The 20,046-nt window shown below is 31.2% G+C and overlaps 2 protein-coding genes across 2 annotated transcripts in view; one reads left to right on the plus strand and one right to left on the minus strand.

Moving 5' to 3' along the window:
- The window catches only part of LOC140451924 (uncharacterized), an 804,624-nt gene that overhangs the window by 85,645 nt on the left and 698,933 nt on the right, over positions 1-20,046 (plus strand). The window lies entirely within an intron of this gene.
- LOC140451910 (polygalacturonase-like) overlaps positions 1-20,046 on the minus strand; it is a 29,501-nt gene that overhangs the window by 1,908 nt on the left and 7,547 nt on the right. The window contains exons 3-4 of the mRNA XM_072545869.1: positions 14,227-14,441; positions 7,391-7,718 (exon numbers count right to left, since the gene is read on the minus strand). Of these exons, the coding sequence (XP_072401970.1) occupies positions 7,391-7,718; positions 14,227-14,441 (543 nt within the window). The remainder of the gene's footprint in view (positions 1-7,390; positions 7,719-14,226; positions 14,442-20,046) is intronic.

The following is a 20,046-nucleotide window of genomic DNA, read 5'->3' on the forward strand; positions in this document are numbered from 1 at the left end:
TATCGGAGGTTGAAGTCCAATTTGCGATCAGTCAGAAACTTACGAAGCCTCAAAAAAGCATTTCTGCAACAACACAAGTATTTAAATTGCCTGACCTGTTCGATTTCTTCTCCAGAGACATATATCTTTGCCTTGGGGTAATCATTTCTACTTATAATCATTGTTTTTGTCTTCTTGATATTTATTTTCAAACCCCGATCTTCACTTGCAAGAGTTAGATCATTTAAAAGGCATTGAAGATCTTCGATGTTATCTGCCACTATGGCTGTATTATCGGCATACCTGACGTTATTAATAAATATGCCGTTAACTTTAATACCCTTATGGCAGACTAGAGTCTGCCACTGCTTCTGCGAAAGCTTTTTCTACGTATAAATTGAACAGCATTGGAGACAGTAGACAACCTTGCCTTACTTCTTTTTTAATGGAGAAATCTTCTGTTTCGTTGAAATTTTGAAGACGTACTGTTGCTGTCTGGTTCCAATACAGGTTGGCGATAATTCTTATATCCTTGTCATCCAATTCCAATTCTTGTAGGTATTTTATTATAAATTCGTGTTTTAAATTATCGAATGCTTTTTCATAATCTATGAAATAGACAAAAATATCCTTTCTTTGATCTAAACAATTCTGTATTAATGTTTGCATACTAAAGATCGCTTCTCTCGTGCCAAGTCGTGCTAAGTCCATTTTTGAAACCAAACTGACTCCATCTACTGACCTCTTCACATTTATTAAACAATCTAGTGTGCAGTATTCGCAGGAAAAGTTTTAAAAAGTGACTCATTAGGTTTATTAGTCGGTGGTCCTTGGAAGTTCGCACGTGGTGTTTTTGCTAGGGCGATAAATGTAGAGCGAAGCCAATCTTTTGGAATCTGGCCCGTATCGTAAATGTCGTTAAAGAGCTTAACAATAATGTCTAGGTTTTCTTCATTAAGTAACTAGATTGTTTCTGCGTACATATCATCTGGTCCTGGAGTTTTGTTACTTTTTAATAGTTTGATAGCGTGTACAATTTCAGCTTTCAAAATACTTGGGCCATACAAATGATCTCGCCGAGTTTATATAGGTTTTCAGCCTCGGTGCAAAGTGTAGTCATCCAGATCTCCTTCGCCGCTATAATTTCTTTACGAATTTGACTGTGTATATTTTGGTACCCTACTTGGTCCTGCCTAATCTTACACTGTCCTGCGTTGTTCCATCATCTCTAATATTTTTTCTGTCAAAAATCTCCTTAACAACCTGAATTATATAAACTATATTATGTAGGGTGTATTATGAATAACACGGTGAAATTTTTAAATCATGTATAATTTTTGTCAAGAAAACCTTACATATTAATACCCTACGTAATATACTACTACCCTACTAATATATATATATATATATATATATATATATATATATATATATATATATATATATATATATATATATATATATATATTGTTATGATATGTAAAATCGAGAAAAATATTGGTTTGTTTAAAAATATTTCAAAATTCAATAACATTAAAATAATTCAGATAAGTAGGATAATATCCAACAAACATTTCGGAGAAGGAAAGTTATTAAATCCTTGGATTTCCTGTACTAAACAAAATATAAGCTTTGCATAAATTATTTCTTTGTTATACTTGAGTGACCCGCATAATTTTAAGTGAAAACAAAAAGACAATTGAACGGGGTTTTCCAAAATACATTAATGCAGTGAGTAGAGACAAATAGAAGAGATTTTAGAAAGTGGTTTTTGTTAGTTTTAAGAATTATAGAAAATATTATTTGTAAATAAGTTTTAGGAAATTTTATAATTATAGGTAAAAATTTGTTTGTTATCGAAATGAAAAAATGGGGGAATTGTGACGAGTTTTGATTGGCGGAGATTGAAAAAGGTTGGATAAGTATGTAGGAAAAAGTTTAGCGAGATTGAGGAGAGAGAAAAGATAGAATCAGTTGGTTTCCAAGTCTGTAAGAGGAACAGTGATTGTTCTCTGGCGGTTCCTGAAATGTAGCAAGCAGTAGTGTTGAATGTTAGTGAGTTTTTGTGGAGTTAGTGTATCTGACAGTAGCTGAAGCAGCAAAATATTGTAAGTCATATTTCTCTACTTATATTCCAAGAGTCACTGTTCAGGCCAACGAGAGATTCAGTTTATCGTAAAGAGAAGATATTCCAAGAGTCATTTTTCACTCGGGCCAACGAGAGATTCAGTTTATCGAGAGGAGAAAGGCTATCATGATTTGAATGATTTGTGCTTTTGAAGGAGATCATTAAGGACGATATACTTGCAACAATCTGTGTAAGATTGCTGATTACATAGGGAGCGGTTGAGAGGAGATAATACAGTCCACAAGGAACAAGGATTTGGACCACTCATCATCAGAGAGAGATATTTTTGTTTTCTGCAGTTTTTTTCTTTTATTGATAACACAATTTCTACACGTAATTTAGAAAGGATATAAATATTTTGATTAGGAGAGTTAGAATAGTTTGGGATTTTGAGATTTCAATTAATATTGTTTGTACCATAAATTTTGATTGTTCACGTACGGAGAACAAAATTTTGAGAATCCTTATATGAGGTTTGTTTATTGAAAACGTTTGAGTGTGAATTATTTCATTATTTTTATTTCAATATATAGTGTTAGATCATATGTGTTTTTTATTATTCCGGTATTCTCTGGACCTTACCTTTCACATGTAATAGCATAGGTATTGAAGCACGAATTTAACCCTGAGATAAAAGAATTAAAAAATTGTGATAAAGTCATAATCATATCATTTAAATAATTTTAATTAATCAAAAAAATTAATTAGCTAATTATTGCTTGGCGCACCAAGACTTTAAATATCACAATAACTGGCTTCCAAAACGTGGGGCTTGAAAATATCGCAGATTTACATTTGAAGGAAGGGAAAGAGATCTGGAATAAGTACAGGTGATCCAGAGATAAAAACATATAACATTGAGGGAATTTGAATTTGAAAGTATTTTGACAATTTTTCCAGGGAATATAAATTTGATTTATTGATTGATCGTAGTTAGTGGATATTTACTGCTATTGAATTATTTGATTTTATTTTCTTTACCAATCGTACATTTGATATTTATTTTGAATTATTTGAATTTTACTGATTGCATATATGATATTTGTCGTGAAAATTTAATACATTTGGGGAGAAATATTGTCGTGTTCTGAAACATATAGAGTGTTGTAAAATTTCACATTTGGCGGGGACAAAAACAATAACAAAAAGTAACAACATATCTGTCACAAGGAGACAAAGTAAAATGCAGGAAAGGAAGGAGGATAACAGAGAAGATGAAACAATTTTGGAAGAAGTATCGGATAATGAAGGAAATGTGACAATAGTTGAGGAGAGAAAAGAACTATCAGGAATAGATAAAATATTACAACTAATGCAACTCCAGTCACAAACAATGGCAGAAACAAAACAAACAATAGAGAAAAACCAAAATGAAACATCAAAGAAAATGGATAAAATGGATAGAAATCAACAAGAAACAAAACAAACAATGGAAGAAAACCAACGGGAAACAAGACAAGCAATAGAACTAAATAACAGGAATATAGAGCAGCGTTTGGAAAATTATGAACAGGAAATTAAAGGATGTGTTGAGGGGATAAAGAAAGAACTGATACAACAGATAGAAGAAATAACCCTAAAGAATGCAAAACAAGAGACAGAGATTAAAGATATCCAAAATACAATGAAGGAGATACAAAATTGCCAGAGAAAGGAACTAGAGATGCAGAGAGAAGAAATAGAAACTAAAATGAAAGATATTAAGACTGTACAGAAAAAGGAATTAGAACAGTTAGAAACAAAATTTGAAATGGCTTTACAAGAAGACAAGAAAGAAATAGAAAAACAAATTGAGGATATCAGAAAACAACGAGATATGGGAGACAGGAGAGAAGTACTCATCCAAAGTCCGGGTGACATAAAAATACAGTTTGGCGGGGATATTCGGAAAACACACCCAGTACCGTTTGTTAAAAATTTGAAAACCAAATTACAACATATTAGATATTTTGACGATTGCAAAGAAACAATTAGAAACCATTTGAAAGAAGGAGCAGCGTTATGGTATGAAAGCAAGGAAGATGAGTTTGAAAATTGGACAGATTTTGAAAATAAATTTCTCAACTATTTCTGGGGGAAAAATAAACAGAGAGAAATCAACCAAGAGCTACAGAATGGAAAATATCACGAAAAAATGGGAATATCTGAAGAAAGATATGCTTTGCAGATATATAACAATTCAAAATATCTAGAATACAAATATTCTGCCGAACAGCTGGTAGAAATGATCAGCAGACATTTTGAGGAAACGTTGGAAGATCACGTGATTTTGAGAAACTATCAAGATATTGATAGTTTGTGCCAATTCCTTCAATTAAAAGAAGCGAAAAGAAAAGAAATGAGAAATAGAAGACAACATGACAAATATAATGGACCGGAAAGAAGGTATTCATCAAATTATGACCAGAGAAACCGACATCCCAGATCAACAAACGAATATAGGCCGAGAAATTACAATAATTACAATAGACAACAAAATTACGATAACAGGAATGACACACAACAGAGAACATATGAAAATCACAACAGGAATAGAGATGCACAAAATCCTCCGAATAGGAATACTAACGAACAAAGGGACGATAGAAATAACCAGAGCTTCCAACAACAAAATAGAAGGGAGATGAATCATGTAGCAATAGGAAACGACAGACAAATTTCTAATTCTAATCTAATATTTTTAGATGCATTTATAAAACATAAAGCGATTAAAATTGTGATTGATTCTGGATCAGAGATATCGCTAATCAATAAAAAACTAGTAAAAGAATTAAATTTGGACAGATTTGTGTATAAGATTCCTAGGGTTGATTTAGTGGGTGCAAACAATAAAAATTTGACGACAGTAAACGAAGGCTTGGGAGTACAGATAAGAGTGGGAAACAAATTCCATATTATGAAATGTGTGGTAATTGAAGATTTAAATCATGATATGATAGCGGGAATTGATGAATTGAGGAAAAAAGATATCACCATAAATTTTTCGGAAAATAAACTGGAAATCAGAGCAGAACGAGACAACACAGGAGAAGAAAAGCAAACAGATAGGAAAACAAATTCTGGAAGGATCAATGCACAGGAAAAACGCAAAGAAATCGATATGACTGTAGAGGATAAACCGAAAGTACAAGAACAAGATCTAACAGAAAAGAAAAAGAGAAGGAAGAAAAAGAAGAAGAGTTCGAAAATAAAGCAGGAAAATAAGATGGAGACCAGAGAAAAACAGGAAATAGAAGGTACAGAAGAATTGTTGGCAACCGACGATAAAACAGAATGGAAGCAGGAAGAAAAAGAAGGTATCATCAGAGAAATGAAAGGAATAGAAACATGGTGCTCGGAATACCAAAGGGAATTAGAGGATAAAAAGAAAACAGAAGAAAAAATGGCATTGATGGACGAGAATCCAGAATTTTGTGAAGAAGTATTATGGACAGTGAACACATGTGAACAAAAGGTGGATGAAAGAAAAATAAATTGTGGAAAAAACATGGAGAAGGAAATAGAGAAGATTTTAGGAAACCATGGAGATTTTGTTAATAAAGTAAATCAAGTGGTTAAAAATTATGAACTTTCTTTTAAGGGAAAATACTTGGAAAAATTTAAAACGAAAATATATCCAATCCCGTATAAAGACAGGCAATATACGGGGTATTTTAACATTCACGACATTTGTCAGTATCATAAGTAGATTTTAATAACATAGTGAAATAATTTGATCCTAGAAAACTTTTGTCATTTTTAAAATTTAACAAAGAGTTTTCGGCAGATCAAATGGCGGGGATTTGTTATGATATGTAAAATCGAGAAAAATATTGGTTTGTTTAAAAATATTTCAAAATTCAATAACATTAAAATAATTCAGATAAGTAGGATAATATCCAACAAACATTTCGGAGAAGGAAAGTTATTAAATCCTTGGATTTCCTGTACTAAACAAAATATAAGCTTTGCATAAATTATTTCTTTGTTATACTTGAGTGACCCGCATAATTTTAAGTGAAAACAAAAAAACAATTGAACGGGGTTTTCCAAAATACATTAATGCAGTGATTAGAGACAAATAGAAGAGATTTTAGAAAGTGGTTTTTGTTAGTTTTAAGAATTATAGAAAATATTATTTGTAAATAAGTTTTAGGAAATTTTATAATTATAGGTAAAAATTTGTTTGTTATCGAAATGAAAAAGTGGGGGAATTGTGACGAGTTTTGATTGGCGGAGATTGAAAAAGGTTGGATAAGTATGTAGGAAAAAGTTTAGCGAGATTGAGGAGAGAGAAAAGATAGAATCAGTTGGTTTCCAAGTCTGTAAGAGGAACAGTGATTGTTCTCTGGCGGTTCCTGAAATGTAGCAAGCAGTAGTGTTGAATGTTAGTGAGTTTTTGTGGAGTTAGTGTATCTGACAGTAGCTGAAGCAGCAAAATATTGTAAGTCATATTTCTCTACTTATATTCCAAGAGTCACTGTTCAGGCCAACGAGAGATTCAGTTTATCGTAAAGAGAAGATATTCCAAGAGTCATTTTTCACTCGGGCCAACGAGAGATTCAGTTTATCGAGAGGAGAAAGGCTATCATGATTTGAATGATTTGTGCTTTTGAAGGAGATCATTAAGGACGATATACTTGCAACAATCTGTGTAAGATTGCTGATTACATAGGGAGCGGTTGAGAGGAGATAATACAGTCCACAAGGAACAAGGATTTGGACCACTCATCATCAGAGAGAGATATTTTTGTTTTCTGCAGTTTTTTTCTTTTATTGATAACACAATTTCTACACGTAATTTAGAAAGGATATAAATATTTTGATTAGGAGAGTTAGAATAGTTTGGGATTTTGAGATTTCAATTAATATTGTTTGTACCATAAATTTTGATTGTTCACGTACGGAGAACAAAATTTTGAGAATCCTTATATGAGGTTTGTTTATTGAAAACGTTTGAGTGTGAATTATTTCATTATTTTTATTTCAATATATAGTGTTAGATCATATGTGTTTTTTATTATTCCGGTATTCTCTGGACCTTACCTTTCACATGTAATAGCATAGGTATTGAAGCACGAATTTAACCCTGAGATAAAAGAATTAAAAAATTGTGATAAAGTCATAATCATATCATTTAAATAATTTTAATTAATCAAAAAAATTAATTAGCTAATTATTGCTTGGCGCACCAAGACTTTAAATATCACAATAATATATATATATATATATATATATATATATACATATATATATATATATATATATATATATACTTACCTATAAGCCGATTTATAAACTTACCTATAAGCTTAATATTATCGTAAGTTATGCTGGTGATTTCGCCTTTTTTATTAGCATCTGGTATAGTTTTAATGTGAATGGCATTACGTGAGTTCTCCATTATAGAGTTTGAAAAAGTTACGTTGTAGACTGTGTTCAGTTCATAGGTATTCCATAATCCTGCTGCAATACTTAATCCATGTCCCCCAATACAATGAAGATTTGTGAATAATAAATGTTGACCTTGGTTTACGCAGATACAGTCATCTTGGTTTGTTACTGTACTGTCTTTTATCGTTACTTTATAGGATTTTGCAATATCAAAACCGTCGGTATTAGCTCCTCCTTTCTAGATGAAGAAAAACTCAGTCAGAATTAGGTGTAATAAAATAAGCAACCAACATTGTTGTAAGGTTAGATATCAATATCTATAAGGCTAAGTAAAGGGAAATCTTGTAGTTGTTTTTATTCTGCTACTGTTCAAATAAATATTAATAATTCAGTTTCTGGGTAAAGATACTTATATTATATTGTTTTGCCGTTATCGTTTATGCAATATTTATTAAACGACTGTATTTGTATGGCGTAATATTTATTTGTGTTCTTTTTTTTTAAGTAGACCTGCCCAGTTGTAATAAATAAAAGTGATAAACAAGGAAACACCTGTCAGATACACGGTTTGATTTTGCTATAGATTACGTAGTCAGAAAGTATAAACAACAGAGTACTTAACATATAACATTATTTCGACGATATTATTTTGCTTATAACCAAAAATACCACTGGATAATATCTTATCTAACAAATTAGTAGCGAAAGAAGGATCAACGGAGCTAATAAAAAATCAAATAAAAACTACTATAATAGTAAGACATGACGAAAAATTTAAAAATAAAGATAATAGTGTATAAAACATATGTTTTATGAAGTTAAAAAGTTTAAACATCCTACGAAAATTATTAGCAAATCAAAAGAAAAAATAATTACAGCGGATAGAGTCTAGGTAACCTCAAAATAAAAATAATACTAATAAATACAATACTAAATTATTGATCGAAAATAAAGGTACATAAATTTTGTTACGATAGTTCCGTGAGATTTATTCCATATAGAAAAAGTCCCTAGACGAAAAAGAAGGAGTTAGATCACTCAAGATGACCTCGAAAATTCCTGACATTTCTGTGACGTTTAGAAGATCAAAATATATATATATATATATATATATATATATATATATATATATATATATATATATATATATATATATATATATATAAATAATAAATAAATAAATAAATAAATAATATTCGGTGGTATCTGTGAAAATGGTGTTTGGAGAAGGAGGTACAACTACAAGATATATCACAGATATAAACTTATATTTGGTGGTGAAGACGTAGTATCCTTTATAAAAATAGGAAGACTAAGATGGGCAGGACATCTGGCAAGATCACAGCAGAACAACCCTCCTAGAAGAATCCATATGTCGCAACCTGTGGGAAGTAGAAGTAGGGGTAGGCCAAAACTCAGATGCAGGGATGGTGTAGATGAGGATGGTAGACAAATAGGCACAGCAAACTAGTAACAGTTGGAAACGGATAGAACTGACTGGCTTAATAGACTTGGGAAGGTCGAGGCTCTTTTATAGGGCTGTAGCACCAATGATGATGATGATATATATAAATATGTTACGAAGTTTGTAGTTGTTATTGAATTATTGTAAACAAGTATTGTAATATATATATATATATATATATATATATATATATAGTAATATATATATATATATATATATTGTAATATATATATGCTTTTATAAATAATCTCAACGACTATGTCTTGAAAAAGGAATAAAACCATTCCGAAAGCTAGACAAAAAGTCATAAGAGTGTTTCATTAACATCCCGGCCAATTTTCTGACTGCAACCCTAATAAACTGTGTTGTTTGTATATATATATATATATATATATATATATATATATATATATATATATATATATATATATATATATATACATATTCAGGGATGCTACAGTATTCACTGCCTTCCCTCGCTTAACCGTTTCCATCTCTCTCTGTTTTCCCATTCTCCATCGTTAAGGCCTCTCTTATTCTCTTCTTCATGGCGTCGTCTACTTCGTTCCTCCAGGATTATCGGGGTCGTCTTTTTTTCCTCCTTCCTATGAGGCTCCATTCGGTTATTCTCTTTATCCATCTGCTGTCGCTAATTGTTCTTACATGTCCATACCACTTTAGTCTTTTTTGTTCTATATATGTTAGTATGTCTGTTTCTATTCATGTTCTTTGGTTTATTTCGTCATTACTTCTCCTATCCATTCTTGTTACTCTGCAGCATCTTCGCAGTCATTCCATCTCTGTTGCTACTATCTTACTGCTATTTTACTTGTTTATGATCCAATTTTCAGCCCCATATGTCATACTACTTCGCACTAATGTTTTATAAATCTGTGTTTTTGTCTTCATATTTAGGTGTCTATCCCACCATAATGAGTTAAGTTGTCAGATTGCTGTTCTTGTTTGTCCTAATCTTTGTGTAATTTCTTTCTCTGTTATTGCCTCTTTCGTGATTATTAACCCCAAGTATTTGAATTTATCCTTTCCTTTGATTGTTACGTTTTCATCAATCTGTAGATCTTCTATGTCTTCTTCACTTGTAGATAGATACTCTGTGTTCACGAGGTTAATAGGGCTAGGCCAGACTTGGTATATTCTTCTTGTAGTTTCTTCATCATGTAGCTGAGGTCGTTTTGACTTGATCGTCTGCAAAGCTTAGCGTATATAGGTATTCGTTCCGTACCGGTACTCCCATGCCTTCGCATTTTCTTTTCCATGTAGTCAAGGCTTTCTCTAAGTATATTTTGAATAGGGTTGGAGATGTGGAACAACCCTGCAGGAGCCCTTTTGTTGTGGTTGAAGTCTCCTATGATTTTTGTTCCAATTTTAATGGACACTTTATTTTCTTTATACAGAGCATTTAAAGCTTCTATGAGTTCCGTCTGTATTTCTAATTTCTACATTGCTTTCCATAGTTCTGACCTTGGTACAGAGTCATACGCCTTTCTCAGATCTACAAACGTCAAATGTATATCTCTATTGTTTGCTTTTTTCTTTTCCAACAGTTGTTCCAGTGTGTATATGTGGTCTATGCATGATCTTTCTGCCGTAAAGCTTGCCTGATCCTTCCCTATTTTGCCTTTTATCGCTTGCTCTATCTTTTCTCGCAGTATCTTCCCATATAATCTTATTATTGATGATATTACGCTTATTCCTCTGTAGTTTTCGCATCGTTTTCTATCTCCTTTTTTAAATATATATGTCATATATGAGTCCGTCCATTCCTTTGGGAGCGGTTCTCCATTTATGGCTTTGTGAAATATCCATTGTATCATCCGGTGTAATTTTTTTGATTCGTATTTTATAAGCTCAGGTGAGATGCCTCCAAGTCCTGGTACTTTCTTATTTTTGATTGCTTTTATGGCCGTTCTCATTTCCCTATCTGTTATTTCTTATTCTTGTTGTGGGGATCTGCTTCATCTTCGCCTGTTTTCTTTTCCAATGAATTGTGGTCTTTGTTCTGATAATAGTTCCTTGTAATAGTCCTTCCATTCTTTGTCCCGTATATTTCCCAATTTAATTTTTTCTTTTGAGTGTTGTACTTTTCATGACTCCGAAGTTCTTTTTAACCAGTATTTTTAGATAAACTAAATCGCTTTAAATTTTAGCATAACATAAAAAAATAATAATAAAAATCATAAAAAACTGAACCATAAGAGAATTAAAAAAGATATAAAATGTAAAATAAAACAGCCAGTAGCAAAATGGTTCGGACATTATTTATGGGAAGCACCACCAACTATAAAAATATTCTGAATATAAGAATGGAAACTGTGTGAATCAGTTATTTATGAAACATATTAATTCACCCAATTCCAGAAATTCACATTTTGACAAAAAACTAATGTTTACACATAGGCGCATCATTTGCTGATGAAACATATTATTAAGTACTATTACAGGTCCCTCACTAACAGACCGTATTTGATTCAGTTTATTTATAAAAGATATTAAGTCAGGATATTTTGAGGAACATATATTTTTTCATGACCAAAAACGAACAAGATATTCTACAGGGTCTAATTGTGGCTATACCTATAAAAAATCAAAGACGAGAAAAAGATCATTTAAAGAGAGAACCAGTTCATTTGTTTATAACGTTCATTTGGGAGAACGTAAAATAATAATCTGCAAAAAAGCGTTTGAAAGCCTCCATAATGTAAGATCAATTAAAATTAATCGCTTAAAAAATTTACTACTTCTGGGAAAAACTCCTGAAGACAAGAGAGGGTAGCAGAATAACAGGAAAACCATTCCATCCAACACTGTTGCTCAAATAGTCGATCACATTCAATGTTTTCCCTTAAAAAAAGTCATTATTCTACGCAAGAAATCGAATAATGTTGTTCAACTCTGAACATAAAAATTATGTATAATATTTTTAAAACTAGGTACTCTCACACAAAAGTAGGAAATCCATTCTATTACAAAATTTTTAAAGAGAGGTGTACCGAGAGAGACCGCTTTGGACACGTGCTAAATAGGAAAGACTAACGTTAAGACTAAAAAACAAAACACTTAACGATAGTGCAGAACGTGTTGCTGCTGTCGAATTTCTTGTCCACAACAAACGGAGTAACAAATTTTATAAATATATAAGGGATACAACAGAACTATGTAAAGCGAGTAAGGGCACATCACTTTGTTTAACATTCGACTATATGCAGAATATTTCACTTCCATGCATTCCTATCCAGGAAATTTGCTATTTTAGGCAATTATCCGTGCTTCCATTCTCAATGCATAATGCATAATGTTGGTGATGGAATTGCTATGTTTTACCTATACTATGAAGGCCTTGCTAAGAAAGGACCAAACGAAGTTTGCTCCTTTCTATTGGATAACTCAAATATTTATGCTTTGTCTAGCGTTGAAAATTTGTACCTGTACAGTGACAACTGAGGCAGGATAAAACAAAAATCATTCGATGATACGTTTTCTCTTGGCATTACAGACATGGGCCAATTCAAATAAATTTTCTAAAGATTGCCTTTAAGAAGTCATTCATTCCTCTCAAATAATAGAAACCTTAGTCTGGTTAAGCGTGTATTACATCGAATAGATCGCTATTACACTGTCATAGAAGTTATGAAACTAATACTACGTCCTGGTAAGAAACATAAGTTTTTAGTAAAGCTAGTTTATACTACAGACATTCTTAATTTTCAAAAATGGTGGCTCACTCTGTCTGGTACTGTTTGTTACTGTTAGTAATCTTGTTGGTGACGCTATAAGGAGTACGTTTACTTAAAAAAAACCAGGGCAGTATGATGTTCAACTACCTACTACTCAAGCTTATCAAGTGAAGTATACCATTTTGAAAGAGAAGATAGGGGATTTAAAGAAGACACTTCAGTACTTACCAGAAGAGCACAAAGAATTTTAAAATACGTTAGAAGACTGGCCAACTTGCCAATAGGCAATAGTTTCTTACGTCATACAAGTAATTTAAGTTTATAAAGGCAAATAAATGTTTTTTGGTAATAGTTACTTGATATTTTTTCATGTTTAATACCTTATTTTTATGTTTTAGATGAGTATGCATGCTAAATTTAATGCTAGTTATTAGAAATAATAGGAAAGATACTAGTGAGTAGAAACCTAATTTTAAGATTTCATTAGTAATTTAAGTTAAAAACAAATTGATAATTGGTCTTACTGACCAGATTTTAATGTAAGTACACTTCGGTGTCTTTAGTAAAAAAAAATGTTTTAGATAAAATATATATATATATATATATATATATATATATATATATATATATTATATATATATATATATATATATATATATATATGTATATATATATATTTATATATATATATATATATATATATATATCAACAACTATGTTTATTTATTAATCATACTACGTCATAGCATTTAATTGAAAAATTATTCTTAAGACTAAAAATTTTGTAATTTTACCCTTGTCATATTTCATTTAAACCCTATTGTCAGTATTTTATATATTTAAAATAATTTATAACATCTAATCTCCTGGAAACGGTTTTTTGTTTCTCCTATAAAATTTAAGTTTTATGACTTAATTTGTTTCATAAATAACTGATTCATGTAGTAAAACAAAACTCAGAAGAATTAGTATGACAAAGGGAAAACATCAAGGAAAGAAAACTGTAGTCAAAATAATTAAAAAATAAATCAAGCAATACTGCTGATCCACCTAAATAACATAGATATTAAAAGCTTCAAAAGCGGAATAAACCATGTAGGGAATAACTTTTATCCACTTGATATGGGGTCCATTAAAAAGTTAAATTTAAGTAGCGTTAATGAATGTTTTTGCTAATGATGCCCTCTAAACTCTGGCATATCTTTGTCTATTTTAAGTTATTATTTTATAGATTTTTGTTAATATTTTCGGTGCTTAAACGAGATCTTAGTAATAATTTATTCAAAACGCCAAAATTCTCCTTTGCCTAAAGCCTTATGTGTTATATATCTTTGTGTTGGTTTCCTGAAAATGCTGAAGAAGTTAACTTGCATATGTGAAAAATAGTATACTTAAAAGGTAGTTAGGTTAGGAAATAGGTAGATTGGTAAATTAGGTTTCAAAATTAAACGATACAACGTGATCGGTAGGCAAAGGTAAGATGTCACAAAACAGAATACAAAAGTTGCGCTTTTATTTGAAATATTTTTAAATTATTCTTAATAAGTACTCATGTAAAATTTTATGAATAAAAAGATTTAACTTACTGTATCTCCATCTTTGTTATCAATAGTCCACTGTTGAAGAGTGATGTCATGGGAATCTGAAATACCAATACATGTATGGGGACAGTTCTTGACCTTAATATTTTTAAAAACTGAATTTCCAGTAGCCTGAATTATCATAAATTGAGGTTTCTTCTTTGAGCTGTGGTCACCTTGTTCGTCCCACCAAAGCTCTCCACGACCATTTAGCAAATGACCTTAAATAAATATAATGATTTGTTTTATATTTATTAATATTAATAGAATATAAATAATAGAAACTGATGTCAAAAAAAGTTAACGGTTATTTTGTTTTAATTAGTAAAAAATAAGATGACAAACTTAACAGTGGATATTGAAGACTAGAAAATGAAACTTATTAACTAAATATATTCAAAATAAAAATATTCAAAAAAAAGTAATAAATAGCTATTATTTAATAACGCAGAAGAGTATGAAACAAAAAAAAGAGCGTATACTGCCACTGCTACCGCATAAGATGAATGTGTGGGTTCAATTAAAATAAAATACGGACAAGTTCAAGTAATCACGGAAAGTAATAAAAATACAGATGATGAAATATAATTCTAGAGAGAGGCTTAATGTAAAAAGAAAATCAAGTTTTTTTATAAATTTAAGTGCATTCATAAAAATGGCTGATTCCAAGTAATGGTAATTGAAAAAAAAGTTCAATAACAAATAGCAAAGAAATAAAAACAGATGTCATTAATGAAAATTTACAGTAATGTAAACGCCAATATATATAAGCCCTTAACCACTGACATGCGGTATGCCATACCGAGCCGAAAATATATTTTATTGTAAAACGTGTTTTATAAAAGATTCTTAGAACACCATCTGTGTACCTTCAAGTGGGGTTTAATTATACCTGCTCTCAACTGCTGCAGTTTTAGTACACGTTTAGTCTTTGAGCTACGTTGACATAAAGTTTTCTTGCGGTATCAAGTACCGTATGTCAGTATTTACGTTTCTATAGCTAAAAGCAGTGTAGTGTATTCTTTTGCTGTTAGTATGGCAGCAAGTTTATCTAGTTGTTCTAAATTTAGCCGCAAAACTGTAAAGCTTTCAGATGATGATTTTGAGGCTGTTTTATCTCAATGGGCTGACGAAGTACCTAGTGATTTAGAATATTTTAGTGATAGTGATGATGACGATGCAAGCGAAGAAGTATGTATTGAAAGTTCACAGGACACCGGAAGTGAGCAGTCGAAAAGTTCTGAACACGAATATCATTTAAATGATAATGGTAAGTCATATTTTTATGGCAAAAATCGTTTTAAGTGGTCTACTACAGCACCCTCGAAAAATGTAAGAACTCCGTTACACAACTTTGAAACAAAAGTACCAGCTGTGCGGTCCAGAGATGTAAGAAACGAAACTTCATCATTTTTTTTAAATTTTCTTATTTCTGAGGATATAATACAAGAAATACGTAAATGGACAAATAATAAATTACGTGCAATTCGTGAAAACTATAAAATAATGAATAGACCAGAGCTAAATGAAATTGATGAAATAGAACTAAAAGCCTTTTTGGGATTGCTTTTATACTCATCAGCTTTCAATTTCAATGACGAAGATATAAATTCTATATTTGCTACAGATGGCACTGGTAGAGATATATTCAGATGTGTTATGTCAAAAGAAAGATTTGCAATATTTCTAAAATGTTTACGTTTTGATAACCCACTGGATAGAGAAGAAAGAAAAAAGATAGATCCAACAGCAGCCATTAGTACCATATTTAATATATTCATATCAAATTGTCAAAAACTATATTCCGTAGGCACATGTGTTTGTATTGATGAAATGTTGATAGGCTTTAGGGGAAGGTGTAGGTTTAAAATTTATATGCCTAATAAGCCTGTGAAATATGGCATTAAAATGTGCCTGACTAATGCACGAACAAGTTACTTATACAATGCCTATTATATGGAGGCAAGGACACTGACGAAACTGGGTTATCTGAGGAAGAAAAGAATATGAATAAACCAACTCAATCTGTTCTTCGGCTTGCTAAACCTATTAATGGAACTAACCGTAATATCACAGCTGATAATTGGTTTAGTTCTATAGAATTAGTAAAGCAGTTAGAAGTAAAGAAGTTAACGTATGTGGGAATACTCAAGAAAAATAAACGGGAAATCCCTCCGGAATTCCAGCCACACCGATGTAGGCAAGTAAATTCAACTGCTTAAGGATTTACGAAAAGTTTATCCCTAATTTCCCATGTGCCAAAAAAATCGAGGAATGTTTTACTTATTTCTTTGATGCATCATTCAATAGGCACGGATCAGATTACTGGAAAACCAGAAATTATAGCTCATTATAATCGTACGAAAGGAGGTGTCGATACTTTAGATGCCAAGTGTGCCAAATATTCTGTAAAACGTCGTTCTCGCCGATGGCCACTTACTATTTTTACCGCATCATTGATATAGCTGCTATTAATTCGCATGTTGTGTACCAATCAATACATGAAAATAATATGGAAAGGCTAAAGTACACAAAGGACTTGGCGAAACAATTAGGTTTACCTAATCTACAAAGAAGACTCGAAAATCCCGAGAGAATTATTATGTGGTATTGAATGAATACTAGGACAAAAACGCCAAAAAGAAGCAGATTTTGAAGAAAGGCTTGAGAAAAAGAAGACGTGTTACTTATGCCCAAGTGCATTAAAGCGAAAGACTTTTGATGTGTGCTTTTCTTGTGGAAAACCAGTGTGCTTACAGTGTACAAAGAAAAATTGCGGACCTTGCGCGCAAAATGACTAGTTATTTTATTGTAATTTTTGGTTATTGTCAGAATTTTCTATTTTAGTTTCTCATTAAATTTATATCATTAGTCTGTTTCTTTTAACATTATTTTACCATTTGTTAGTCACAAGTAATCAATTTTTCTTGAAATTTAGTTTATAAACGATTTTGTAGTAACGTCCACCATTTTCTTAAATATTATGCATGCATTCATAATATCCTTGAAAAATATATTTTACTTGTAGCAGTATATTATGTGAAGAATCATTCCGTAGTTGATATAAAAAACAAATACAGTGATATAAGATAAATTCATATTAAAAACAAAGGAGAATAGGCAACGGTATGACATACCGCATGTCAGAGTCTACGTCCTGAAACATCCACGTCAGTAGTTAAGGGATATATATATATACATATATATATATATATATATATATATATATATATATATATATATATATATATATATATATATCGAGAAAAGGAGTACGACCGTCAATCCAATATAAATTAAGGAACACTCGAAGAGTGGTGGGTTTTTCGGTCAAAGTGGAGAAATAAAAGACAACGAAGGTGGCTACTTCATCTATTTGTTGAAGACGTTTCGCTTCCTAATCAGAAAGCATCGGTCGCATTTCACCGACAGCGACTGAGAAGCTTAAGGGTGGTAACTTCATTATATATATATATATATATATATATATATATATATATATATATATATATATTTTTTAAATATCTCTATAATTTAATTTTAATAATGTTACCTAAAGTTAAAATCAAATTTAACTAATATAATACTGTTGGAAGTGCATCTTATGATCTTTTTGGTTCTCTATAAATTAATTTTTTTTACTTAAGTTTTTTCACATACTTTTTAATTACATGTACCATTACCACATGTCTTTTGCTGTGCTAAGTTGAGTAAATTTGTAAACTGTATTCAGTTCCAATTAATTGTCTATACAACATAATATTATAATGTCCATTATCATAAGCTTCTTTACACATTTAATATCTTTGAATGCTACATATTTTTTTAAGATGAACTGATGATGCTTTCTGATTAAGAAGTGAAACGTCTTCAATAAATAGATGAAGTAGCCACCTTCTTTGTCTTTTATTTCTCCACTTTGACCGAAAAACCCACCACTCTTCGAGTGTTCCTTAATTTATATATATATATATATATTATAGTCTGAAAAAGCGGTAAACGCTTGTCATCAACGCTGATCAAATAGAATACAAAACTCAAATATTTGGGTGTGCAGCGGAAGATAGGACAAAGAAGTACTCTTTTTAGTAAACCAAGCTTTCGCAAATCTTTATTTGCATCATCAGGGTGCTACAATAAACAAAATTAGTACAAAATACAGTAAAAGAATTATTTTGCATCTTACACTAATTGAGGTTAGTTGTCGTGATGTTTATCAAATGAAATGAGCAACTCATTTGACCCCTACAAATGATGGCGAAAACTATCCAAAATTGTTTTAAAAAAAATGTTCTTTAACAAATACATATTTAAAACACTTTAGAACACATATACATGAACACTTAAATAAAATTATGTTAAAATAATTACAGAACCTGTCATAAAATAAAATTTAGGTTTTAAACATTCTTATCAGAAACAAAAGAATTAGTTGTGAATTCGTTACTGCCAACTTAAAACGATAGAACGTTAGATCTTAATGATAACAATGTAAAGGTAATAATATACCTGATAGATGCTGAACTTATTGAAACAGAAAAGGTAAAAAGACTTATTTTAGAAGAAGTAGGAGAGGTATTGTATATCTCATATATAACAAAAACTTATATTGTTGATAATGAATTGTCTGTATTAGTAGATTCGTGTTTATCCAAAGTTAACAATAATGAATATAAGTTGCTTAAATTATTGGTATCTGTCTTTTTGTTAATAGTTTCTTTTTCTTGAAAAATGAAAGCCATCTAGAGAAACAATCTATTTAAATAATTGCTCTCCGTGGATAGAATTTTTACATTTGGAAAATCGAAAGAGTGCCCTGTTGTGTTAGCATGTGTGGCTAGAGAACATTTATCAGGGTGTAACCTAATGTCACTCTTGTAAAGAGTCAAGCGGCTAGAAACTTTTTGGGAGGTGTGACCTATATAAGAACCTTCACAGCCCAAACAGTTAAGTTTGTAGACAACATCACTTTTATCTAAGTTTGGTACTTTATCTTTCAATGACTTGTACAAAGATCCCACAACTTTACATTTGGTAGGTATTGAGCAAAAATTCTGGTCAATTTGGGAGAGACGTCCTTAATAAATGGAAGTGATACAAAAGATATATTAGGAATATTGTTAGTAGGTGAGTAGGAATCAGAGCTAACTTTCATAGCACCTGTATTTTGGGGAGGGTTTACTTGTGTGTTGAGTATAACGGAGGATGTGTTAAAGATGATTTTCATAAGTAAGGATTCGGGGTAAGAATTATCTAGGAACAACTGAAAAAGGATGTTGAGATTCTTTTCTACAACTCGTCAACTTTCTACAAGTCGTCAGTTTGTAAACTAGCTGACCCTGTTTTTAGAAAGAAGAATCTCAACATTTTTTTACAGTTGTTCCTAGGTAATTCTTACCCCGAATCCTTACTTAGGAAAATCATATTTAACACATCCTCCGTTATACTCAACACACAAGTAAACCCTCCCCAAAATACAGGTGCTATGAAAGTTAGCTCTGATTTCGACTCACTGACTAACAATATTCCTAATATATATTTTGTATCACTTCCATTTATTAAGGACGTCTCTCCCAAATTGACCAGAATTTTTGCTCAATACCTACCAAATGTAAAAAATTGCTTATAAAAGCACTCTGGTTGTGGGATCTTTGTACAAGTCATTGAAAGATAAAGTACCAAACTTAGATAAAAGTGATGTTGTCTACAAACTTAACTGTTTGGGCTGTGAAGGTTCTTATATAGGTCACACCTCCCAAAAAGTTTCTAGCCGCTTGACTCTTCACAAGAGTGACATTAGGTTACACCCTGATAGATGTTCTCTAG

This window comes from Diabrotica undecimpunctata, chromosome 1 (genome assembly GCF_040954645.1).
Source record: "Diabrotica undecimpunctata isolate CICGRU chromosome 1, icDiaUnde3, whole genome shotgun sequence".
In the NCBI taxonomy this organism is placed as follows: Eukaryota; Metazoa; Arthropoda; class Insecta; order Coleoptera; family Chrysomelidae; genus Diabrotica; species Diabrotica undecimpunctata.